The following is an 18198-nucleotide window of genomic DNA, read 5'->3' on the forward strand; positions in this document are numbered from 1 at the left end:
TACATTAGTACATTGAGATCAATTTAACAAATGGGTCAGTTTTTCAATTACATACTTTTGCTATCCATATACAGAAGAAAGATCATTCTCGTTAATTGTTTTTCTTATTCTGTATTCCTCATTAAAAATTATGAAATAAATAACATGCAAAAGGGACTATACATTTACTAGTTCCATTGAAGTGGAGAAAACATAATTATTTTTCTTGCAAAATATCAATGTATTTTAATTTGAAAATTAATTTATAAAAATTAAAATTATTTCATAATTAAAATAATATAAAATTGTCTATGTATTATCTTTCAAAGAAGCAAGCATTTCTGAATTATAATTTAATTCTAAGAAATATGTAGCAACTAAAAGTAACCTCCGATCAGACTGAATTTTTATTTTAATTAATTAATTTATCTTTTAATTGTTGCTTACTTTTAATATTATTTTGTATTGGTTTAAGGCCTACAGCATAGTGGTTACCCAATCATATACCTTAAAAAGTGTCTTTCCCAATATTTTCAGTACCCACCTGGCACCATACATAGTTATCACAATATTAATGACTATATTCTCTATGCTGTACTTTACATTCCTGTGACTATTTTGTAACTACCAATTTGTACTTAATCTCTTCACCTTTTCACCCAGTCTCCCAACTTCCTGCCCCTCTGACAACCACCAGTCAACTCTCTGTGTCTATGAGGAAAGAGACTGAATTTTAATTGGGTACTCCTATGATATTTTTAGTCAACAAAGTTACTATAAGTAGCACAATTACCCTTGTGAAAATTTGCCATTCTAAGTTTTGAGTATTGAGATGAATTTATTTTTCTTCTTTCAATGGAACTTACATGTCTAATTTCATATAAATGGCTATATACCATTAAAATATATTTTACCCATTTCTGTATTATATAAAATTAGTAAATTTTAATGAAAATATTTATAATTTTAATAAGTATGCTTCAGAATGTAAAGATAAAGAAAATTGAAACTAAACATAATATTTATTTTCCAGATTTATTTTTCATTTTAGTTTGTTGTCTCATATTTTTCAATAAGAACTACTGAGTTCAGAAAGTTTTTTTTCTATATCTCTTTAATAAAAGTCATAATAATTTCTAAACTAAGCAAGAAAGCATAGATACTCTGTCATTGAGTGACAAGCCCTAGTTCTCTTCAGAGTTTATCATTTCATAATTGTTTAACTTTATAAGACACCAAAACTTCTTGGGTTCTAATATATTCATCTTTTAAAGAAATAAATATTAATACATAGTTTCTAATAACCCTCCATGTTAAATAGTCTAGAGTTTTATAACTCAGTGGCAAGGAAAATAAACATTAGATAAGAGGAGATGTTGCATTATGTGCCCACTACCCAAAGTCCAATTACCTTCTGTCACCTTATATTTGGTTCCCTTTACCCTTTACTATTTCCCACCCCGTTTAAGTGGGGGACACACAATGCAATATAGAGATCATGTATAATAGAAATGTAAACTTAAAACCTATATGATCTTATTAACCAATGTCACCCCAGTAAATTTAATTTAAAAATAAAATAAAATAAAGATAGGAGATAATGATTCATATTTTACAAACTTTAGAAAAATAATATACTGGGATGCTATCTAGTTCTCTGTCCAATGGAATCATGGAAGTGATTAAAAAATAACAATTATTCTGCATAATATTTATATCACTAACATAAAAGGTATATTTTTAAAGGACCACATTAAAAAAAAAAGATACGCAGTGATTCTAATGCTTTTACATTCCTCAATCTTTAATGAATGTTCCACTCTACAGTACACAGGGTGGGAAAAATGTAGGTTTACAGTTGTGAGTATGCAAAACACAGTTTATTCTTGTATTATTAATTATTGTATTATTTTCCACATGAAAAACTGTAAACCTACTTTTGCCCCAACCTGTGTATCTTAATCTTTTAATGAAAGTTGAACATCAGGCCCAATATACTCTGACTAATGAGAAAAGAATGAAGAAAAAAGAGTGGTTTAATATGAAAAAGAAGCTTTAATGAGTCAGTAGTTTAACTTTAGTTCTTATTTTTGACAATATTCACTCTTTCATAAGTAGGAAAAATATACTTAATGTTAGACAGAATAGAGACCTTCAACTACAAAAAAATTACATTTTATTATCTTTTTAAGTCAAACTCTGATAATGACAAAAAGAAAATAATATTTAACTGGATTAATGAAATAAAATATGAAATATATTGCCACTGATTCACTCAACCCTGAAAATACTTGGACAGTTCTGGAGCTAGTCATTGCCGTTGTTTCCACTTTTTAGATAAAGTTTTTGATCACTATTTTTATTTTTTAGAGTTTTATAGCAATTTTAATTTTTGTCAAGTAGGACATGTAAATAGTGCAGAAATATTAAATGCTTAACAGACACACATGAGCATTTAGATATTTTTAACATTAGCAATCTAAAAGAAAATAATGACCAAAAGCGTCTACCTAGATCTCCTTCAGCAATAGGTGAATGGATGAAGAAACTGTAGCACTTCTATACAATGGGACATTATTCAACAAGAAAATGAAATAAGTTATCAAGCTATAAAGGACTTGGAAAAACTTAAGTGTGTATTGTTCAGTGAAATAAGCCAATTTGAAAAGACTGTGTGGTGTATGATTCCAATGTTTTGGAAAAGGCAAAATGGTAGATAATAAAAAATGAGATCAGTGGTTCTGAAGGTTAGAGGAAGAATAGAGAAGCAAATAGATGGAACAGAGTGAATTTTTAAGGGAGTGAAAACTATTTTGTGTGGTTCTGTAATGGTGGATAAGTAACATCACACACTTGTCAGAATCCATACAATTGTAAACACAAATAATAAACCCTAATATAAACTATTTACTCTAATAATAAAATGTCAATATTGATTAACCAATTGTAACAGTTGTTGATTCTAATGTTAGCTGTTAAAAATAGGGAAAATTATGTCGGGGAGAGGGCATATATAAGAGCTCTCTATACTTTCTTCTCAATTTTATGTAACCCTAAAACTATTCCAAAAAATAAAGTCCATTAGTTTAAAAAAATTAAAAAAAACACATTTTGATCACATTTGCTAACTTTTCAATGATATAAATTTCTAAGCCATTAAGAACTTAAAAAGTTAAAAATTCAGAAATATTGCATCATAACTTATGGGATAGAAAATAAAGGGATATTGCTGACATTATTACATAGGTTTAATGTTAACTAAAACATTATTCTACCTCTCTACATTTGTAATAAAATATTACCATTTATGATTAAGTTTTGTAGGGTATTTTTGTTCACTTGGCTAAATTTTAGGTTGTGTTTAAATTTGGTAGATAGCAGCAAGCTGCTTATTTCAGAAAGATTAGCATAAAAATAAATACTTTTAAATAAAAGGCTACTTACCACTATATTTGATGACACGAATTGTTGAATCCCCTTCGCCAAATTTGGTGAGAGGTGTTAGCCGAACTTCATAAGCTTCTGGTTTAATTAACTCAGTCAAATTATATGTAATTAATTCTCCTTTTTGAATATTTCCATTTATTTTAATCTCCTGTTCCCACCAACGCTGTTGTCCAGCCTGAAATCAAAATAGTTATGCAATAATGTTCCCAGTATTTTATTCTGAGGTACTTGATTGTGTTGTAACCAAGTGGGGGAAAAACATTCTGAAACTTTATTAAATAAGAAAGCTAATATTATAAATACATTTTATCAAAGTTCAAAAGAGTACATTTTTATAATAAGCAACAAATGTTGCAGATGTTTGCATATAATTACCAAATTATCACAGAATAGCCTGGCATATAAACAGATTTAATATGTCATCTAATATTAAGAGTAATTAAGAGCCTAGCGGGCCATAGCTCAGCTGTTGAGCATTGACCTAGGATCCAGGAGATCGAGGTTCGATACCCGATCAGGGCACCTGCCCAGGTTGTGGGCTCCATTCCCAGTTGGGGGCTCCATTCCCAGTTGGGGGCTCCATTCCCAGTTGGGGGCGTGCTGGAGGCAGCCGATTAATGACTCTTTCATCATTGATGTTTCTATCTCTCTCTCTCTCTCTCTCTCTCTCTCTCTCTCTCTCTCTCTCTCTCCCTTTCTCTCTCTGAAATCAATAAAGATACATTTTTAAAAAAAGAGTCAGAAAGATCTACAACAATGGTCTATTGAAGTCTATTGAAATCTCAATTTTGAGACTTGGAGAGGTAAATTTACTTCTTAATTTATTTATAGCAAACTCATCTTTGGCAAAGAAAATACAATTGAGCAAAGACAGTCTTTTCAGCAATTTTGCTAGAACACTGGCAATCACATGCAAAATATTGAATCTAGGCATAGACATTACACTCTTCACAACATTTAACTCAAAATGAATCACAGGCCTTCAAGGAAAACACTACACTACAAAACTCCTAGAAGACAACATAGAAAATCTAGCAGACCTTGGGCTTGGCAATGACTTTTAGATACAACACCAAAAGCACAATTCATGAAAGAAATAATTAATAAATTGGACTTCTTTAATTTAAAAATTTCTTAGTCTACCAAAGACATTATCATGAGGATGGAAGAAAAGCCACAGACTGGAGGAAAACATTTGCAAAAATACACTGATAAAGAACTATTATCCAAAATATAGATATAAAGATCTCTTAAAATTTAACAATAGGAAAAAAACAAAAAACAACAACATTTAAACAATGGGCCACAGATTTTTAACAAAAAAGATGCTTCACGTTATATATCATCAGAGAAATGCAAATTAAAACAAAATTGAGTTACCCCTACACACATTAAAATACTCAAAGTCCAAACATGGACAACATGAAATGCTGGCAAGGATGTAGACAACTAGGAAATCATATTCACTGTTGGTGGGGATGCAAAACAGTACAGCCACCTTTGGAGGATAGTTTGGTGGTTTATTTTATAAAACTAAATACGCTCTTCCCATATGACCCAGTGATTGTGCTCCTTGGTATTTACTCATAGGAGGTGAAAACATATGTCCACAGAAAAATCTGCTCTTGGACATTTATAGAAGCTTTTTAATTGCCCAAACTTGGAGGCAGCCAAGATGTCCTTCAGCAGCTAAGACGAAAAGTAAATAGGGCTACAACCAGACAATGGAATATTATTTAGTGCTAACAAGAAACGAGTTTTCAAGCCATGAAAAGACATGGAGGAAGCCTAAATGCATATTAATAAATACAATAAACCAATCTGAAAAGGCTACATTCTCTATGATTCCAGTTGTATGACATTCTGGAAAATGCAAAAGTATGGAGACAGTAAAAAGATTAGTAGTTACCAGGAGCTAGGGGAGACAGAAGGATGAGTAAACTGAGCACAGAGGATTTTTAGGGTGATAAAACTACTCTGCGTGATAAAATAATGGTGAATATGTGTATTTATAAATTTTCCCAAAGCTATTGTATGTAAAATACCATGACTTTACCATAATGTAAGCTATGGGCTTTGGCTGATAATGATGGGTCAATGTAGGTTCATCAGTTTTAACACACATACAGCTCGGGTAGAGGACGCTGATTTTATGGAAGGCTGTGCACGTGTTGGGATGTATATGGGAAACCATTGTACATTCTGCTTGATTATTGCTATGAACCTAAAACTACTCTAAAAGAATAAAGTCTAAAAGAATTCTGTTGTGCCATTTTTATAAATTCCTGTTCTTTGCATACATTTTCCTTTTCCTTTTATTTATGTAACTATTACAAGCATAGTTGCTGTATAATATGTATCTGATCTTTGTACATCAACATAAACGGAAAGCGTAAGCTTCACGTTCACATTGGTTCCCCTTGCCTCCCAAATCCTACAGGGGTGATGCAGAAGTGCCCAGTGGATTTTACACAGAACTTGGGTTTGTATCACTTCTGAGAAACCCTGAACTTAAGAAAGCTTAGTATTTTGTAATTGATAGTAACCAAACCTGTTCCGGCATCATGTAAGAGCGAGACATTATATTTATTGCACTAGACATTGAACAGACTTTCCTTAAATTCCAGAGGGAGACACTATGTCTATATTCTTAGGATGTTTGCTATGCAAATGAACTTGAAAAGAGAGGCTGAAATAAAAAGACAGTGTCTCTGCACAATGATATGCAAAAAATTCAAGAGATCCACAGAAAACTGCCATCTAAAAATATAGCCTTGATGACTATGTAAAGTGGTATAAGTATGGAGAGCAATTTGTCAATAAAAATATATTACCATAAGAACAGATAAATTCTTGTACACAAGGAAACAGGAATATTCATGACATAGAAAACAGAAAATAATTTAAACATCAATAAGAGGTAGAATAATCAGACTGTAGACTTCATAAAATGTAACACAAGATACAGCATGAAAAGTGAACTCAAGCTACACACATCATCATGGCTAAGTTTTACGAAAGTAATATTGAGCTAAACTTAATTTTGAAGCAGGAATATTGTAAAATTTAAGTTTAAAGCATGAATTTTGAAGAGAAATATATATGTATAAAGAAATACAGAGAATAGTAAACACTATGTTCGAGATACTGGTCACGTGGGTAAAGAGAACATCAAGACGAGGAGATGGAGCTGTGAGGGGTAAAGAAAGGACTTTTTCTGGTGCTGGGGCACTGGGCGTGTGCAAATGGTTGCTGACTGGGATGCCTGTAATATTTCTCTTTGTTTTTCAGAAAATTGTAGAATAAGAGATAGGCAATGGTGGATTTTCTTAAATTCTTTATTTCTTGAATTCTAAGACAGTGCTCTCTTGAATTGCTTCCTACATCTACATCTGTGGCTGCTCCTCATTCTCTTACAGAACTCCTTTTCCTTTTTCTGAGTTCTAAACGTGGGTGGTGTTCGGGATTTTATATGTGATTTTTTTGATACTCTGTATTTATGGTCCTCATATTTAGGCATGCCGGAGAGTCATAGGACAAATTCCAGCTCTGAACCACCAGTATTTCTGCTTCAAAGAGGCCTAGAAATATATATATATATACACACACACATATATGTAATATATATTATATATAATATATATTTATATATGTAATACACACATATATATATGCAATATAACTTTATTTTGTCAGTTTATTTTGTTCATTAGATTCCACATATAAGTGAGATCATGTGATACTTGTCTTTCTCTGACTGGCTTATTTCACTTAGCATAATAATCTACAGTTCCCTCCATGCTGACCCAAAGGATAAGAGATCCTTCTTTTTTGTAGCTGCAGAGTATTCCATGGTGTAAATGTCCCACAGCTTTTTATCCACTCTGTAATGATGAGCACTTGGGCTGTTTACAGATCTTAGCTACTGTAAATAATGCTGCTATGAACTCCTATGTTCACGTATTCTTTCTGATTTGTGTTTCAGGCTGCTTAGGATATATTCCTAGAAGTGGGATCACTGGGTCAAATGGCAGTTCCATTTTTAATTTTTTGAGGCAACTCCATAGGTTTCCATAGTGGCTGTACCAGTCTGTATTCTCACCAACAGTGTACTAGGGTTCCTTTTTCTCTAAATCCTCAAAAATAGATTTAGACACATGGAAGCATGCAACAGACTGAGGATTCTCAGAGGGAAGTGTAGTGGAGGGAGAGATCAACCAATGAACTTATATGCATATATGCATAACCCATGGACACAGGAGTGAAGGCCTGGAGAGGGGACAGAAGTGGGGAGGAGGGGAGTCAATGGGGAAAAAAGGGGACATCTGTAATACTTTCAACAATAAAGATAACATTTTAAAAATATATAATTAAAAAAAAACTTTATAAGACAATTTGTATGCAGGAGCTACATTTGGGGAGCTACATTTGGGGGGGGGCACAGTTCAGCCTTGCTACACTACCTCATTAATACTAATGGCTTCTTCTAACACCTCAACATTGATTGCTCCTTAACTTGTATCTTCAGGTCAGACAGTTAAAAACAAGAAAACCCTACTGCATATATAAGTCCTTACTATGTGCCAGCACTATGTTAACTGTACAATATTTATTATTATATGTAATCTGTCATGACTCCTGGTAGGAAGAAACTAATACTAGCCCTGTTTTATAAATGAGGAAACTGAGGCAGAGGAAAGTTAATGTAATTCTCTTAATGTTGTACAGATTGAGAGTAGCATCTGAAAAAATTGGTTACACCCAAAATTACTCTTTCTGGCATCACTTTCTTCTTGACTTCCTAGAATTTATCTCTCCTTTAATTTTTTTACCAGAGCCAATTTACTTATAATACTGTTATAGTGTTTTTTGCATATAGATTCTAAGGCAGAAACCATTTCTTATTAATTGTTATACCTACAGTGTCTGCTCATTAATTTGGTAAAGATGTGATGAGATTAAATTCAAGCATAGTATATATTTAACTGACCCCAAGGAGTGCAGCATGAAACCCAACTTTGTTAGTAATAACAACATACAATCACTGAATTTAAATACACTGGTAAAAATGGACATAAAACCTAATTGCACAGTAAGTACTTTACTCATGCATAGTTGATGCTGTATACTACCAAGTTTCTCTCAGTTTTCAAGGCTAAAGATTCTATAATATAATGTGAATGATAATTTATTTCACTATTTTTAGATTTTAAAATAAGATGTCTTGACTAAAGGCAAAGTTCTATTGTTTCAAAAGATAGATAAAAGTAGTTTAAACTCACAAAAACATATACAGAATAATTTGATATTTTACTATTACCTAACGGCTCACAGGTTTAATCAAGTTGTACTGTTCTGAATGTTAATATAAAGTTTAATACTACACAATATTTGTAGTACATCCCAAGGGGAGGAGGTGGGTATTCTGTTGTGATAATGAGAGTAATTTTAGTTAGCAGATACATTATTGTCATTAAACTTATCATAAACTCTGGAGTACATAACTTCACATGTGTATTGAAAAAGCAATGACTTTGATCCCAAGTCTTTAAGACTTTGATGAAAGCATATACTTCAGCAGTTGAGGACTGAGCAATTAAATACTTCACATTGTATCTCAGTGATCTGTGCAAATGTAAAAACGCAAAAACTAGATGCAATGTTTGCACATAGACTAAAAAAATGCACTATTAGTCCACTGTTTGGAGGTAATACCACAAAACCTCAGAGACCATAGGACCGAAACCATAACTGGAAATGACAGCCCCAGATCACACCCATTAGCATGTAGATTTCAAAGTAATGTGTTGAACATTTTAAAAATCATTTCTATTTTTAATTTTTTTAAATTTAACTTTTTATTTTTCTTGGAGATATATTCCTTTCATATGATTTAGGGGGTAGCTTCAAAACCTAAAAATCTACTCGGAAGCATTTTATGAAAAGCTGCATTTTGCTGTCTTTACCACTGAGGATATTCTTGCAAAGGTTTCAGAAGGAGAAATCATATTATTTATTTTTTATTTTAACAGGAATAAAATTAGCTCCTTCAGGCAGACAGAAGGCTGCAACAGATTCTGAAATGTGAAAGAAGAAAAAAAAAAAACCTGCCATTTTTTTCTTTCCTTCTGGGCTGCAAACCTTTTTCAGCACTTTAAGTGAGAACCTAAAGGAGAGTGCACCAACCAAATACCAGGCATACCCACATGTGTTCCATTTACTGTGAAGTAACCTTATAAGAGTAAGCTTCCATTCATATTTACCAGCCACACTGCTAGTAAAAATGATAGCTGATCTTAAAAACCCAGGTATTACAGAACCTAATCTATACTTTTATGATTATCCCACAGAGTATAAACTAGCTAAGATAACATTTTAATGGGTTAGAATCCAATTGCCTTATAACCTCAAATAAAAGTGACATGGGTCTTAAGATGCACTGCTAGTTTAATAACATATTAGGGGATAAAGGGATAATAGGTAACATAGCATTAAATGTATCTTATTTCTACTTACCACTAACTAATAAGAGCATCACTTATCCATTTAATTACATACCCTTTCTTCTATCATTGCTACAAATTTGAGCCTCATTTGCTTCACATTCAGCATAAATTTTTCTAAATTAGAGTCACTTTTTCAATCCCCGGAAATATTTTGGTTTTCATACTTTGCTCATGATATTAATGCCCTTAGAAGTGACAGTATATGTTTTTAGATATACAGATGTTTAATATTTTTTGTTTCCCACTCTTCTTTGGAAGCTGTATTATTTTTTTATGTCTAAGTTAAAGTTAAGTAGCTTTTCTTGAAAGCTAGCTTGACACTTTTGACAGATTGATTTATGACTAATCCTTCAGTAGATTATATCAACATCTACTAACTTTGAAATTTTGTGCTATCTCCTGAGGTATGTGGGCAACATTTGTTTCTCGCTGCATTTGCATTGTCACAAACATGATAGGTCATTGTAAAGTACAGAATATCTTTTGTCTCTCAGTGTAATCATACTGCATATTAAAGGTTTTTAGAAAGAATTTTGGGATCTATGTTTAAATTAGAATTCAGAGAATGCGAATAATGCAACTGTGGTGACAATTAGGTAGACAGATATCTATAGAGAATAAAGTTTATATATACACAGACAATGATATCTGTTAAATAACTTTACTGTCTAGATGCTGGCAAGTTCATTTTAATAACTAGCATATAATTGATTCTAAATATGGAATATTAAAAAAGCGTACTGGGATTGAAGAACTGTAGCAGTTCTGTCTTTCAGCACAAATGACCTGGTATTTTCTTATAATCTTATTTTGTAAAATTCAGTAACAGCCACAGTGACACTAAAGTCTTTTGACTTCAGATACATCCTCATTATTTAACATAAATAAAGGAATGTATATATTTGTGCATACTTTAAATTTAGACATCCATAAACAAAATATTAAATGCTACCTAGTAGGGATCCGAGTTAATAGTCGGGATACTTAATTAAAAATTATTTAAGTAATTATGGTTCATCAGTATGATGCATGTTATTATAATTATAACACTATGTAGAAACATGGAAAATGTGTAGGATATAATGTAAAGTTAATGTAGCCGAGTACAAAATGTAAACAACTTGGTTGCAGCTGTGCAACATATATAAACCTTTGAGGAGTTATTCAAAATAAAAATAGCTGTGTTAGGTGGTGAGATTATGCATGACTAGCAGCTCCTCTGGTATTATATTAAATAGCAGTAGAGACAACTAGAGCAGTATTAACAGCAACAACAAAGTGAGTTATAAAGTATGGACCAAAGTAAAATGAGCTATTTTTTAGTCTAAACATATTATTTAAAGGAGAAACTATTTGACTAACATTTCCAATATTTGGAGAAGAAATGAACCATAATTTTTCTGAACATTGAGTTTGACAGCTTGAAATATATACAATGTCTAGAAACTGATTTCTGAGGGTGAGGCTCAGAATAATGTTACAGCATGACTTTGAGGAGTATTAGCTATATTCAGTAGTAATTAGAAAAAGTGTGAATTTCATAACCACCCATTTGCTTCTCCTAAAAATAGAATATTCTTTGTTTTTCTAAAATTGAATTTGACTTAACTCATTTCTGATGATTCTTGCCAATTCAAGTTAAACTCAATGTGTTTAAGACTTGAACTTGATAAACTCAGGTTTAAATTCAATCACTTGGAGTACTGGGTGCTACCTGGGGAAGTACTTACATTGGGGCAGGGGCAGAGAAATCCCACCCCCAGCTCGATGTTCCTGTCAACGTCTGGTGCTTGGGTTATTTGTTTCCTGCTGACATTCTCTCAGACTTAGTCAACTTCATTGGGCCTTTCTTGTCCTGTGCTAATGTCTTTTGTTTCTGTCTTCAGGACTGCCTTCCCCTTGGTCAATATTTCTATTCAGTCTGCATCTTTCTTAGACAAGCACAGGTTCTTTGCATCTAAGAGCACTATTTCTACCCTTTTAGGAGGGTTGGTGGTGAATCCTGACTGCTTCTCCTGCAGGCAGTGAAGCAAAAGACCAGCCAGGCTCCAGTCTCTGAAAATCAGCCTCAGTTGTGCTACTTTGCTACTCAAGGGCTCCCCAGCAGGACTGAGCTCCTGGGAAAGTTTTGCAGTCTCCCTGAGCTATGTGCGGGAGGCGAGCCCACACTGTTCCTATTCAAGTGGGTTTAGGTGCCTCTCTCAGGGAACTTCTAGGGCTTATTCTATTACTCTTCTCTCACTTTTACAAAAATATTCCTCATGCCTCATCATTCTGTGTATTTGCATTAAAATTTGTCCCAGCATTTTTATTCTTGACACAAAGGCTTTTGTAACTCAACACTTTTTCTCTCTCAACCGCCTCCTGCCCACTTCCCATCCCACAAACTCCCATTTGATTTAAAGCCTAAGCTTTCAAGGCTACTGTTTTTGCTTAGATTTTATAAAATTCTTCCAAAGTTCATTTGCCATTTTTTAGTTTTGTACTAGCTTGTGTTTGTGTGTTTTCACCTTCTCTGATCATAAACCTCAGCCTCTTTTATTGTAATTTTAAATAATGATAAAGCATCTGATAAAATAGAATTACAAAAATTTTTTTAAATGCATAGTTCAAAGTTTTTAACTTACATAGTACACTAAATCTCCATTTAGCTTTGAATGTCTTGAATGTTATTCCTTATACTATTTCTAATTTATGTTCCTAAAAGCAAATAGTTAACTGATTACAAAAAGATACAAAGTATCAGACCTCAGATAAAGACAGCATTGAGTGAGCCCGCAGCTTCCATGGACTTCTGTTTTTCTCGCACTTTGGAAGTTTCCTTTCCTGGTCTACCTTAGTGAGCCACTGCTGTCTGCAGGGATGTGAACTGGAGATGCAGGGGGAGACTCTGGTAAACATCACTGGTGTAAAAATGAAACACCTTGCAAATACATTTTAAGAATGATTTTTAAAAATGAGAACTTAACATTAGGCACATAGAACAAAGTTTTCAGTCACAACCAAATGAAATATTCTTGCTCAGTGATTACAGAAGTGGAAGAAATACAAGTAGAAGAAAAATGGAGCCTGAAACTGTCTAAATATATTAAGGTGCTTTAATTTAAAATCAAAAAAAGTAGTGCCAAAACAATTAAGACAAATATTAGAACAGAACTTTGTGTAAGAGGAGTCCTTTAGCACCCTGAGAATTTTTAATGTTTATACAATAGTTAAACATTAAGTGAATGGGTTAAAAACAAAGACTAGCATTGTACCTAGTCTTAACTACTTAGTGCATTTTTAAATGTTATTTCATTTACAGTCCTCATGTGACTGTTTAAAATATATTAGAAGAGGTACATGAGAATATTTAAAATATAGCTGTCAACCAATGGTTGTTGGTGCCAATTCAACGCCAACAGGAGTCTCCAATTTGGGATGCAGTCAAGAAGGAAACTTTGTTCAATGAAAACGTTCAATTTTGTTACAGCTGAGCCAGGTGGCCCTGGGGCCAGGCCCCTCTCTGGGTATATAACTCTGCTCTGCTCCTCCCTCAGTGCCAGGCTGCTTTGCACTGCACTGTTCTGGTCAGCTCCACTCCACAATGTCCACTTGGCTTTGCTCTACTTGGGGCCTGTCTGCTTCACTCTGCTCTGGTGAGACATCAGTTTTTCAGCTCACTCAGGGAGATGCAGTCTTCATTATTCAGTGAAAACAAAGTGTGCTCCTGAGCCAGACCGGAGCTGGCTTATATGAACAGAAGTCCCTGCCCTTGAGCCCTGACAGGTCTGTCCTCATGCAAATGAGGACTCCAAATCTTCGCAGTATGATTAGCCCTGAAAGCACTGCCCCGATTGAACAGAATAGAGCTTCTCTGAATGGCTGGAGCTGTGCAGCTCCAGCTGGATGAGGAAAGCCTCACTCCCACTGGTTGAAATAGGATTCCAGGAGCTCCTTGTTAAGTGCTGGCTCAGTGAAGGCAGGCAGTCCAGCATGGCCTCTCCATGAAGTGCAGTTTGTGTGAGAGGTCCCTGTGCAGATACAGCTGCTAGGTTCTGTTTTCTTTGTTGTTATTGTTGTTTTTAATTTGAGCCCAGTTAGCAACCAGGAGCCCTTCTAAGTAGGTGTCTTTTTTTCTCAGGTTCACATAGCTAGTATTTATTGAGTAACTACTATATGCCTGGATCTGTTCTAGGCATTTTTGTCATACTTTGTTTAATCCCAAACAATTCAATGAAGCAGCTACATAATTAACTAAATTTTATCTAAATTATTATATTTTCACCTATTTTAGTAAAATGTGTAGAATTACTGTGTTTTAAAAGAAAAATATCAGGAAAAGTAAAATAATAAAAGTGAAGAGAAAAGGTAAATCTTGTATCTCAGAAGACATACAGAACAAATTGAATGTTTAAATGAATCTTTCTAGCCTTCATTTCCTGCTCACTGCATGAACATTTTAGATCTTTTGTGACATACATGGAATTTAAAAGGTAATTGCTAAAACTTAGCTTCAGAAATGCTCAAGAAAACACTTTTTAACTTTATACTTAAGTTTTATGAAGATAAGATAAAATATTTTTTCTATTTTATGGTGTTAGTAATACTTTCATGATAGATTGTAATCATGAATTTATAAAGTATATTGAATAATATAGTTTATAGAATTATGATTTTTTGAGTTTATAAGGTTTAATGTGTAACAGATAAGGCACATGGAGGTAAGTTCAGATAAATCTTGATGCAATAAGTAATCTTCTACAGATTATAAAAAACAGTATATTTTTATTTAAAGGGTAGAACACACATAAAATTCTAGTAATGACAATTTCATCACACAAAAGCAATTCCCTGATTATAGGACACTTTAAAATAATAAGATCGATTTCCTTTTATACTGTAATTATAATAAAACACTTTAAGGTTTGAAAAGGGAACAAAATTTGAACATTTGAAAAAAGTTCTTATCTAAACTTAAGTAAATGTGTTACTGTATATTAGAACTGCATGTGGTGGTTTCTGGCTCAGAAAAATTGTCACTTTGGTCACAGTCAGGATTACATATTTCTACCTGTGGGGAAATGGTACCATTATGGGAAACATAAATTTTCAAGAAACAAGTGACAACTCTGCTAAAAATGGAGTATAAGATTCTTTTAAGAAACGTAATATAATAGTTATTTAAACAAATAAAAATGTAGTTACAGTACATTCATTTTTCAACACTATAATTAAATTTCTAGAACAATATTGACAACTAAAGTGTTCTTTACATAAGAATTAAGAAGTCAACTGAAAAGATTGAACTTATATGAAGATTCTCTTATGTGATTTTAGTACAAATCCTTCTAAATCAGGCTTCCTCCAATTCATTGTGATCCCAACCAGTAAGGTGTCTAAATGATGACTTCTGTATAGTATGTTCCTTAATTCAACCACCAGACATCAGAAAGGCTGATCTTTTAAAAGTACACTTGATTTATCTCCCAAAGTTTACGGAATTGCAGATTGGGATAATAGTAGGGGATACTCAACTAAAGTATTTTTATTACTAAGAAAAATTAAAAATAACTACCAACTTTTTGCCAAACATTGTACTAAAGATTTTACAAATTATTTTTCATTTAATCCTTATAAAGATCTATTGAAGTTAGTATTATTATCCTTATTTCTTCAGTTAAGGCAACTGAAATTTAAAGAATTGATAAAATTTCCCAGGTCACATGGCTGGTAAGAAGCAAAAGAGATGATATAGGAACCTAATATTGTTCAATTTCAAGGCTACCCACTTAATCTTAATAACTGTCCTCCATTTCCTGTTATTGTAATTGCTGTGTTGTTTTCACATTTTTTTTTCTGACAAATATGTACCTTATTCACATTGCCTTAGAAAAGTAATAAAGGATTTTTAAACTAAGGAAGGCCTAGTTATGTTGAACTGAATTACATAGCAATAGATGATAGACTAAGATAATTGATCTATCTGTAGGAAGAGGGTTAGTCATACAAAAAGCTTTTGATTTTGTGAGTTCTGACAGTTTAAGAGAATTCAGATTCTGCTTTTGAATTTTATTACAGCACTCCAGGGAATGTATGTTCTTGTGCACTGAGTTCTGTACTCATAACTGTTATATAAATCATTAAGTGACAGGGTATTTCAATATTGCCGCAGGGAAGAGTTTGTGTGTGCTACTGGCATATCCCCTCAACCATGCATTTATTACTTTCATCCATTAAAACAAAATAATTACATAGGAAACCAACCAAGAAACCACGTATATCACAAAAAAATAATCATACTTTAACAGGTAATGATATATTACTATGGAAGACAAACTGGTTTCCTATCAAATTTGGAAATAATACAGTCTAATTATTTTCTTGTCTTGCTTGGATCAGCAGGTGAAAGAACACCTCAATATACAGATTAATTCATTGTAGATTTTAGTCCTAATAAATTGGAATTAAGCAACTCAACTAGCTTCTTTCTTTATAGTTTTTCCAAGATATGCACAACAAAGGAAACCATCAACAAAATGAAAGGACAACCCACTGAATGGAATTATGTATTCACCAATGTGGTACATTTACATCATGGAATACTATGCAGCTTTAAAAAGAAGGATCTCATACCTTTTGGAACAGCATGGAGGAACCTGGAGAGTATTATGTTAAGCAAAGTAAGCCAGTCAGGGAAAGGCAAATATCACATGATCTCACTTATATGTAGAATATAATGAACAAAATACACTGATGAACAAAACAGATTCAGAGACATTGAAACATGCAACAGACTGACATATCTCAGAATGAATGGGGGGAAGGCAGGAAGAGATTAATTGAAGAATTTAGATGCATATATTCATAGCCCATGGACAAACAATAGTGTGAGGAAGGCCAGAGACAGGAGCAGGGTGGAGGGGGCCAATGGAGAGGAAAAAGAGGGACATCTGTAATACTTTCAACATTAAAGATTAAACCTATTTAAAAAAGAAGAAAAACAGATGGTCAATAGAAATACAAAAAGGTGCTCAATTTCACTAATAATCAGAGAAATGGAAATTAAAACTACATTGATATATCACCTCACACCTGTCAGAATGACTTCATCAATAAATCATCAAACAAGTGTTGGCAAGGATGTGGAGAAAAGGGAACCCTCGTGCACTGTTGGTGGGAATGCAGATTGGTACAGACACTACAGAAAACAGTATGGAGGCTCCTCAAAAACTTAAAAATTGAACTGCTGTATCAACCAGCTATTCCATTTCCCAGTATGTATTTGAAGACATCCAAAACCACTAATTCAAAAGAATATAAGCACCCTTATGTTGATTTCAGCAATATTTACAATAGTCAAGATAAGGAAGCAACCCAAGTGCCCATCAAAAGACCAGCGTATAAAAAAAAGCTGTGATACACACACACACACACACACTGAGCCATAAAAAGAATGAATTTTATCATTTGCAACTGCATGGATAGAACTAGAGGATATTATGCTAAGTGAAATAAGTCAGATAGAGAAAAATATTATGTGATTTCACTTATATGTAGGATCTAAAGAGCAAAATAAACAACAAACAAAATAGAAACAGAGTTATAGATACAGAGAACAGACTGATGGATGCCACAAGGGAGGAGGTTGGGGGTTGGGTGAAAAAAGTGAAGGGATTAAGAAGTATAAATTGGTAGTTACAAAATAGTCCTGAGGATGTAAAGTACAGCATAGAGATTATAATCAATAATATTATAATAACTATGTACTGTGCCAGGTGGGCACTTGAAGTATTGATGGGAAGAGGGAGAGAGGGAATGGGGACAAGTTTGTAATGATAATATTATTGTTTAATCACTAAGCTGTACACCTGAAACTAATACAAAATAATATCGAATGTAAACTGTAATTGAAAAAAATAATGATATAAAATTAAAATATATTGGTACACTATAGTTTTAATAGGATTACTGACAGTAATAAAAAGTCAATCATCAAAGTGTTCTCAAATTATAGAGTTAGAAGAAAAAATCAAGAGAAACAAGCAATGCTTATACAAATGTGTAAATAAAGGCTAGTATCTCTTACTGCATTTTGGATAAAATGTCAATATTTATTTTCACAGAAAACATTGCACAACAGGATTGGTTAATATATTTAATTAATTCATTCAAATACACCAAACTAGGTTCACACAAAAATAAACATAATGAGGAACCAAGCTCTTTATATAACATCAGTGTTAAACTGAGAGTGGAAGGGAGGGTGGACAAGAACATGAGAATA

The 18198-nt window shown here is 33.0% G+C and overlaps 1 protein-coding gene across 1 annotated transcript in view; it reads right to left on the bottom strand.

Annotated features, from left to right (window-relative positions):
- The window catches only part of MDGA2 (MAM domain containing glycosylphosphatidylinositol anchor 2), an 829367-nt gene that overhangs the window by 39949 nt on the left and 771220 nt on the right, over positions 1-18198 (bottom strand). Inside the window, exon 11 of the mRNA XM_081140380.1 lies at positions 3424-3601. Within this exon, the coding sequence (XP_080996506.1) occupies positions 3424-3601 (178 nt within the window). The remainder of the gene's footprint in view (positions 1-3423; positions 3602-18198) is intronic.

The sequence above is a fragment of the Miniopterus schreibersii genome (assembly GCF_964146895.1).
Source record: "Miniopterus schreibersii genome assembly, chromosome: 1".
NCBI classification, from domain to species: Eukaryota; Metazoa; Chordata; class Mammalia; order Chiroptera; family Miniopteridae; genus Miniopterus; species Miniopterus schreibersii.